This window comes from Parasteatoda tepidariorum, chromosome 10, assembly GCF_043381705.1.
Source record: "Parasteatoda tepidariorum isolate YZ-2023 chromosome 10, CAS_Ptep_4.0, whole genome shotgun sequence".
Taxonomy (NCBI): Eukaryota; Metazoa; Arthropoda; class Arachnida; order Araneae; family Theridiidae; genus Parasteatoda; species Parasteatoda tepidariorum.
The window spans coordinates 53,095,646-53,104,863 of record NC_092213.1 but is presented as its reverse complement, the minus strand read 5'-3'; the positions used below and the strand labels follow the sequence as shown (position 1 = coordinate 53,104,863).

Genomic DNA, 9,218 nt, shown 5'->3' with positions numbered 1-9,218 from the left:
GTAAGCTTTTAGAACATATATATATATATACACATCTATGTATATACACATCTATATATATATATATATTTCTAATTACTTGCAAAATTTTGACATTGGCATTTTTTAATTACAAAAACAGTCTAATAATTAACAAAATAAATATCTGTTTGATTATTGGAATTACACTAGCACAAAAATATAAAATCCAAATAAAGTAGTTAAGAATTTTTTTTTCATTCATAATAAAAAATGTATCAGTAATTGATTTTGTAAATGCAAGAAATTTTAATGATGAATAACGATGTCTTGTAGATCTAAATAACTGCAAATAAGTGCAAAATTGAAAATTTATTGTTTTGAAGTGTGCCAAAATTTACCTCCATCGCAGAAAAGACACAGGTGCTTCATGCCATATTTCATAACCATAAATTATTAAAATGATCAATATAGTATTTTTTGCTTATTTTGACCTAAATTTATACAAAATAATAAAAAAATGATGAAACGTATGTTTAATAAAAATTCTGCGTCAAAGGGTAACTGCCTGAACAAGAGTAAGAAATTACTCTCAGTTAGTAAAAAAAAGTAAATAATAAATAAATCAGTATTTATCAACATTACAAAATTGGTTGAAAACAATTTCGGTACAGATTAGTTTAGAACATCATATGGTGCACACACGTGCGTATAAACACTCTTCACACATAGATATGAGTGAGTATTTAAATAACAAACTTACATTAGAAAACATAAAAATTAAGACTTTAACTTAATTCTGCATAACTCCTTTGTTATCCATAAGTAACGAAGATCCTCTTTTTTTTGAAGTACATTTAGAGATACACACAACTGTAATTCCTCAGATTGTCAGAATTACTCAATATATTTATTGCGTTCATTATTTCTAAAGAACTGTCATTCATTAAAATTATTACCTCTTAACGCTGATTATAAAACCTATTATTTTACGATATAACTCATGAAATAATTCTAAATAATTGTGTTATAATTATAATAGGTGATGCTATGTCACATCATAATAACGGGATTTTTTCGACAAGAGACCGGGAAGCAGGACCGATGAACTGCGCAAAAGTACATAAAGGAGGATGGTGGTATCAGTCTGTCTGTTATAAGGCTAATTTAAATGGTCTGTATTTGAATGGCTATTATAAAGAAAACATGTGGAATGCCACAATATGGGTACATTGGAAAGGCTTTCACGTTTCTTTATCCACTGTTGAAATTAAAATTCGGCCAAATGATTATTAAATAAAATTTTTGCAACGTCTATCTAAATAACAGAATGCACAGTTATTTACAGTCTGAGCATTCACATTTACAAAGGCACTAGATTTTCTGTATTTTTATTGTGAAACTTGATGTTTTTATTACATTTAACTTTACTTTATTTGCTATAAATTATGTTTACGCATTTCTTGTCTTTTAATAAAGTATGCACCACTGATCTAAAATAAGTTTCTGGATTGCTGTTTCAATGCTTCGAGCTTGAGCAACACCACCTCAAAGAGGGAAGGTTTGCACATGGATCATTTTAGTTGTCCTTCCATCATTTTAGTTACTTATGTTTACATTGAAAATTAATTGAAACCCCAGTTTTCGTATCTGGTGTAAAAAGCAAACAATCAATAAAACAATAGAATAAACATCACTATGAAATCTTCCGATTCAAAGACGTAAGTCAACATAATTAATAAAGCTAAAATAATTCCTGTTTGTTTTTATATATTACTACTTCTTGTTCTTGCCGGTGACTTTACAATTCGGTACAGCATATTTTTAGCAGTTCATCTCATCAAAATAAAGATTAACTTCATTCGGTATCATTTGGCAGGTTACTGTAACTCGAGGACAACTCATGAGTCAACGTTTACAAAAGTAGTCCTGGGTGACTCGTTTATAATTATACTAACGGCACATATTATACCATGACTGAAGCATTGGAAGAATTTCCAATGGATTGCACTCCACCTTGATAGGAATAAAAACAATACAAGTATGCATATCGAAATCAGCACATGAGTGAGGAAAAACCAAAGACACTATAATTATTAAAAAGTAACTCTTAAGACATGCGAGTGTATAAAACAATAACTTCTATTTGATAACTAAAGATCGGAGAGGTATCTATGGATGATTATTAGAAACATGCTCAAATTTCAACAGGCAATTATACAGGTTTTAATGCTTCACCCGAGTTTATCTATTAGCGGTTTGTCATATTTCTACAACGTACTTTCGCTAACGTTTAAACATTAGTTTGCTGTTTTTATTGCATATACTTTTAGTTTCTAAAAATATAAATTAAGGATGGTCTTTAGAAAACACCTGTTTATAGTAATTTTGCTCGGAATCAATCCAGCTTTTTTTTTCTCCCACCGAAATCTGATCAGTCATTGAATTTAATTTCTCATAGAAAAAAAATTAACTTCTGTTTACATTCTACAAACAAATAAAATTTGACCTGATAAAGATTAAATGGTGTGTAAAGTGTTTAAATAGCTATCTTAACATAAAACCAGCTATACAAATAGATTTGTTGAACTGAAGGTCCTACAATGCAGATTTGCGAATCCATCTCAACGGATTTTTAGTGCACAAAAAAAGTTTTCAACAAAACAATAATTTTGTCTGTTATAGCTTTTATTGGACCTATAATTCCTTCAGTTTCATGTTATTACACAAAATTACATTTTTTTTGTTTCAAACAATGAAGAAAAGATGAATGAATTAAATAAATTTCCTGTAATATCATTACGTAATTAGAAATTATTGAGTTAGTAAGCTTTTAGAACTTCTGAGCTAAGGTATGCTATTGCACCAACACGGAAGTTCGTTTGGATCTGAGACGAATAAGATAGAACTTATGACTTCAAAATTTTTCTAGCAGGAACTTCCAGAAAATATCACTATTAACGGCTCGCAAAATCACCTCAAATAACAGCGTAATACATCAAAATTCAGGCTAACAAAACTTCAGACAGGCCAATGAACTAATTCAGGTCAGAGCCATACTGCAGTCACGGTTTAACTATTCCCTCAGAACGAGACACACCCCTCTTTGTATAGATTCGGCGTCAAAATCCCGGAACTTTCGACACGATTCTAAATGCTTTTGCTTAACTCCGTAAATATTGGCTCCATCACATCATCTAGTTGCAAAATGGTCGCTAAATTGCCAAGATATTTGCCAAGTCTATAAAATGTCTCCAAACCTAGCCTATCATAGAAAATACATTGGACGTTATTTTCTCCTTAAATTATGTTAGAATTACGCAATTTTCTGGCAATTTTTCGTATTAATCTGATTATTTGAGGTTCGTCAGAAATATCCAGCCACATAAACAAAGGATATTCACAAAATTGAGCTAGTACCATTTTCAAATTTATAACAGTACTGTTAACAATTTTATCTATAGTTATTGCTTAAGGTACTTTGGCGAGAAATCGGTTGCGCTTATTACAAGTCTGCATGCTTAGTTAAGTCTGTTGCCAAAGATAACAAAAAGGAGAAATGCTAAATTTAATGCTTTAATGCTTTAATAAAAACTTAACAGCAAAATTACAAACATACAATAATAATCGAGCAAGTAAAAACTGAAGAAAAACGTAAAGCAGATTACGAAAAGAGGAAAGAAAAGAACAAAGTATGGCTATGATTTCGATGGTAACGAAGTTTTTCGATGATCACATTTCATTTCTTGAACTTCTGTTCAGCTCATTTAAGAGATTACTTAAAAATACTTTGAGATCTTTAAAGTTTGTAGGTTGGCTTGAGCATGAACTTTGCGACTCGAACCAAGTACGCTGATTGCAAAACAGAAACTCCCCCTCCAAATACCGTAGTTATGGAACTAGAGAATTCTAAATTTTACACGTCTACCACTCCTGGTAAACACTTGAGGTTGAAATTCGAATTTTGAAGAATTCAAAGGATTGGAAGTTTCCAAAAAGGCAGGCTTGAGACAATCTATACTAATTGTAGCTGTGCGGGATCCAATTTTTAGAGTGAAATGCTTACCTTGTTGAGAGAAAAGGTCCATCGTCGAGAGAAAAGGTCCTTGTGGTCCTTGTCGAGAGAAAAGGTCCTTGGAAGGTCCATCGTATAGAGGAGTCAACGGACCCTTACGAAAATTTAAGGTATATTTAAGGTTGATTTGAAGTATCGAGGTTGTTTTGAGGTATATTTGAGGTATATTTAAGGTTGCTCAGAAAACAGCAATAAAAATTATACCTCGTAAAGGTTGTAATTAGGGTATACGATGTTGTTTTATATGCACTTCTGCATGTTTTGAGGTTGTTTAAAATTCACTTCATATCAAACAGTCTGATAAGGTGGTTTTTAAGGTATACCAGGTTGTTTTTCTTACACTTGTAACAAAAGAGGTATTTATGAGGTATAAAAAAATCAACCTTATTTCAACTAACGAGAGTGAGGTATTTACGAGGTATAAAAAAAGTATACCTTATTTCAACTAAAGAGAGTGAGGTATTTATTGAGGTGCATGAAGTCATTTTATTTATACCTAAGCTTGTTTTAGGGTTGTTTAAAGTACAATTCATATTTACTAGCTCACTTCCCAGAGTTCCGTGCGAGCCGGCAAATGGCGTGTGTGTTGACAATCGAAAGTCTATTCGAAATTCGGTAAGTGTGCTTGACATTTATTAATTTAGTTTTATCACTTTTAATCAAACATGTTTCAATTTTCAAACCTAAATTTTATTATTTTTGTTTTAAAGACGTGTCGTGATCTTAAATGATTATATTCTTAGAGGCTATTGGTGTAGGCTTAGCAATAAGAGAGAACAATCGAAATATTCCTCGTCGCTGTTTAGGGTAACGTTACTAATCAATCGTTACAGCAGGTTACGCACAGTATATTTTATTGTTTGTAGTTTATTCAGATATAACTATTCTTTTTATTTTGCTTAAATGCATATGTTTTAACGAGCAGTATGCAAGCTGATTAATTGAGTAAAATGATCGTAATTTCGCTTAAAATAGCAGTTTTGCTCTGAAATTCGACTATAGCTGTACGCTTATCGTTTGCTTGGATATCTCCTGCAAAGTTTATATTGTTGTTTATGAGTGAAAATGTGTATAAATAACACTGATTTTAAATCTGATTAACACGTAATTTCTTTTTGTAATAATATATATATATATATATATATATATATATATATAAAACTCAGGCTTTCCCTAGGAAATAGTTCTGAATTTATACCAAAAAGAAAAAGTAATCTCTTCTAATAAACTATGGAATTTATGTAATTGTTGATAACAATAGTTTGCTAGATATTTGATAATTGACAACTAGTAACTGTACTAGCTCACTTTTTTATGTTTGATCACAAAAAACTGCTATATTCACTACATGTTATTTTTTTGCAATCTACCTACGTTAATTATTTACTAAGCAGATTGTTATTACTTATTAGAATATTGAGCAGAATTCAATTAAACCCGATTTCAAGTTTATATGACAATTTGCTTCAAGGTTATGAGCATCTTTATGCTGCTGTTTATGGTTCACTACTTCAAAAATTAGCGACTTTCGGAAATCTTAAATTATTTAGAAATAAGTCAGTATAGTTTCTTATGCAGTTTTAATGCTGAATTAAATAAAATCAATTGCAAATAAAAACATTTATTGTTGAAAGTATTATGCATTTTTTTGAATTTCATCCTACGGATGTGTTTTTATTTTCAAGCACATGTTTGTAACAACTAACTATTAGTTTTATTCTGCTCGGTATTATAAGTTATATAGGAGATATTGTACTCAACTTATTTTAAAAGTATTATTTCAAATCATTCTCTCTTAGAGACATTTTCCTCACATAAAATTACTCACAACTTTGAAATAAATGCTCTTTATCAGCTTGTAATTTGCTCTGTTCGATTGAGGTTAAAAAAAGAATAAAAATTGGTACATAACTTTGAAATTTTAATTTATTAAACGATTGTTGATTCTTGATCACATTGATTAAAAAATACTAAAATAACCATTTTTTAAGAAACTCTGATGTGATTGACAATAACGGAAGTCCTTTTCAGAATCAGAGTCAAAAATTTATAAAAAAGCTATTAGTTTCATGAAGTCTGACAAAAAGTTTAAAAATATAGACTAGGTTTATCGAGTTTAAAGATTTGTAAGAGAAAAAGAAAGAAAATCTAATTATCAAATTTACAAGTACCATAATGATACCAGATGTATAGAAAAATAAAAAATGTTAAATCTACATAATAAGATTGTGGAATTATATATTTGAATTTCTGTAAATGTTGTTAATGGTAGTACTGTCTTCAGTGTATTTTATTTTGTGGCAGTGGTACCTGTCATGCTTTTTAGCTGCGAGGATTGAATGGAAATGGCAGAAGAGTAATACTATTAATCTGAAAAAGAAAATTAATTTCATCCAGTTAATTTAAGTCATAAAAAAACAATTTCTAATATTTTAATATTTTAAAACTTCCCACTATTATTGAAATTATGACTTTCTTACTGATTCATATTTTTTTCTCTTAGGTTCCAATAATTACAAGTTTCAACAGGTAGACGGAAACAGTATTTAAAATAATTTTGTTGGTTTGTAAAAAAAATAAAATAAAATTTTAGTTTTAAATGAAAGTAATTTGAATTTCAGCTGACTAATTATTTTAATTTGTAGTTTTATAGCTTTAGAAATTCAAGCATCCTAGACAACTATCTTCTAAAATATGAGTTCCCATAAATAAATTTTACTAATTGTAGGATTTGGATAAGTGTTATTTTAAGATTATTTAATTCAATCTAATAAAATTATAGAAGGATTAGGCATTTGAAAGTTTCTTTTGTAGCTTAACAAAAGAGGCAATTACTGCCGAAGGTTTAATATTAAAAACTTCAGATTGATAAATGAAGATCTCTACTAGTGAAAAAATGTTATGATATACATTATTCTTCATATAATATATATAATACCTTTATACATATTAAATTTTTTTTATAGTGTGGTTAAAAATTAATAAACTAGGTGGTCCGTATAACACCTTCCCTTCGTAAGTACTAAAAAAACAGCTTTAGGGTGAGCTACATAAGCCTGAAGGGTAAAATGTCGCCTCTTTGGCTGATGAATTAATACTTCTAAAAATACAAAAATATATATTTGAAGTTACGAAATAATAACTTAGGGTAGAACATGAAACTCATGTCGTTAATAAAAAATAACCTTTCCAAGCGTTGAAAATACACTTCAGGTTGATTTATAACAACCGGAAGTGTAAAAGGGCACACCTTAGGTTGACAAATATATACCTCTACAAGCATAAAATTAGATACCTGATGTTGAAAAATAATTACCTGAGGTAGAGCAAAATACACCTGAGGTTGATTTATAACAACCAGAAGTGTAAAACGACACACCACAGGTTGATAAATATATACCTCTACAAGCGTAAAATTAGATACCTGAGGTTGAAAAATAATTACCTCTGGAGGTATATTTAAGGTATATTTGAGGTATTCATTTGCACCCTTTTCAACCTAACGACGTATTTAAATAACAACCTCCTTTTTACCCTAAAAATATACCTCGTTTATACCTCATTTATACCTCGATTTTTTCACAAGGGGAGGTTTGACCCAATCTTTTCGGATGAAAACATGAGTAGAATCCTTTAAGGCAGGATGCACACGACAGGTTTGACGAGATTGATCAGAGTCAGGAACGGGTGTAAGCTTTTCCATTGTCTCCCACGAGTGTTCAATGAAAATAGACTCTTCAATGGGTTTTGTGGAATGGTTAAAAAATTGGCCAGGTAGGCTGAAACCTGTGCCGCATACCATTTCAGAACAGGAACCTCTCAAGTCATCTTTGAATGCTGATCTGATTCCTAGTAAAACGATAGGAAGAGTCTCGGTCCATCGAAGTTTGTTGTGGCATATAATACCTTGCTTTGAGGTTCTATGCAGGCGTTTGATCCTACCATTCACCATAGCATGATACGGCGTGGTACGTATTCTTTTTATTCCCAACATGGAATTCAGATCGGCAAACAATTTTGACATGAATTGTCGGCCTTGTTCGTTTGTTATTACAGCTGGTACTCCAAAACAGGCAATCCAATTAGTAACGAAACATTTTGCATCAGTTTCAGCAGATATGTCAGAGATGGGTATGACTTCAGGCCATCGAGTATAACTATCAATGCAGATTAGTAAGTAACGATAACCTTCTGAAGGTGGGAGAATTCCAACCAAATCAATATGGATGCATTAGAACCTATGATCAGGCAACCTGAAACTCTTCAAAGGACTGGTAGTATGTCTTTGAATCTTCGACTTTGGACAGTTTATACAAGAACGTGTCCAGTGTGCGATATCTCGGCTTATTGATGGCCAGATAAATCTCTGATTGATAGTGCTATTGATACCTGGATGTGAAAGACCATGCAAACTGTCAAAAATAATATTTCGATAATTGACAGGCGCGTACTGTCGCATAAGGTTGTTTGATACGTCGCAGTTGAGGAAAAAGTTCGGCTGAACTTCCATTTTCTGTAACTGATGTGACGAAGATGAATGTGCCAATAGGTTCTGTAGTTCCTGGTCATCCTGTTGAGCTTTAGCAATATCTTCCAGATTTGCATTAGTCAGACAAATATCGGTTATCCTAGACAGGGTGTCAGCTATCACATTGTCAGTTCCAGACACATGCTTAATGTCTGTGGAGTATTGGGAAATTTAGTCGAGTTGTCGTGACTGTCTTGGCGAACAAGTATCATGCTTTTTCCTAAAAGCGTATACCAGTGGACAGTGATATGTGAGGATAGAAAAAGATTTTCCTTCAACTGAATCTCTGAAGTGTCGTATGGTAGAGTAGATGGCTAATAATTCCCTATCGTAGGTACTATACTTCTTTTCAGCTGGAGTTAACTTTCATGAAAGGAAAGCAATAGGTCGTGAACTATCTGGCATGTGCACTTGTAAGACTGCGCCTGAGGAAACTTCTGAAGCACCGACTGTTATGGAGATTGGATGGGCTGAAAGAAAATATGCCAATGTGGCTGAATTAGCGAGGTCACGCTTACACTTTTCGCACGCAGATATAGCTTCATCAGTCCAATTTACCATCCTATTATCATAATTCTTAGCATTTTTAAGAAAATCATGAAGTATAGCTTGGGTTTGGGCAACATTAGGAATGAAACGGCGATAGAATTTAAGCAT

At 31.6% G+C, this 9,218-nt stretch overlaps 1 protein-coding gene and 1 pseudogene across 1 annotated transcript; one reads left to right on the top strand and one right to left on the bottom strand.

Moving 5' to 3' along the window:
• The window catches only part of LOC107456169 (techylectin-5A-like), an 8,509-nt pseudogene extending 7,052 nt beyond the window's left edge, over positions 1 to 1,457 (top strand).
• A 6,135-nt stretch (positions 1,458 to 7,592) lies between these two features.
• On the bottom strand, positions 7,593 to 9,218 carry LOC107456147 (uncharacterized). The gene is made up of 3 exons (XM_071186965.1): positions 9,080 to 9,218; positions 8,423 to 8,713; positions 7,593 to 8,224 (listed from the first exon to the last, which is right to left on the bottom strand). The coding sequence occupies exons 1-3, from the start codon at positions 9,216 to 9,218 to the stop codon at positions 7,593 to 7,595; spliced, it is 1,062 nt and encodes a 353-aa protein (XP_071043066.1).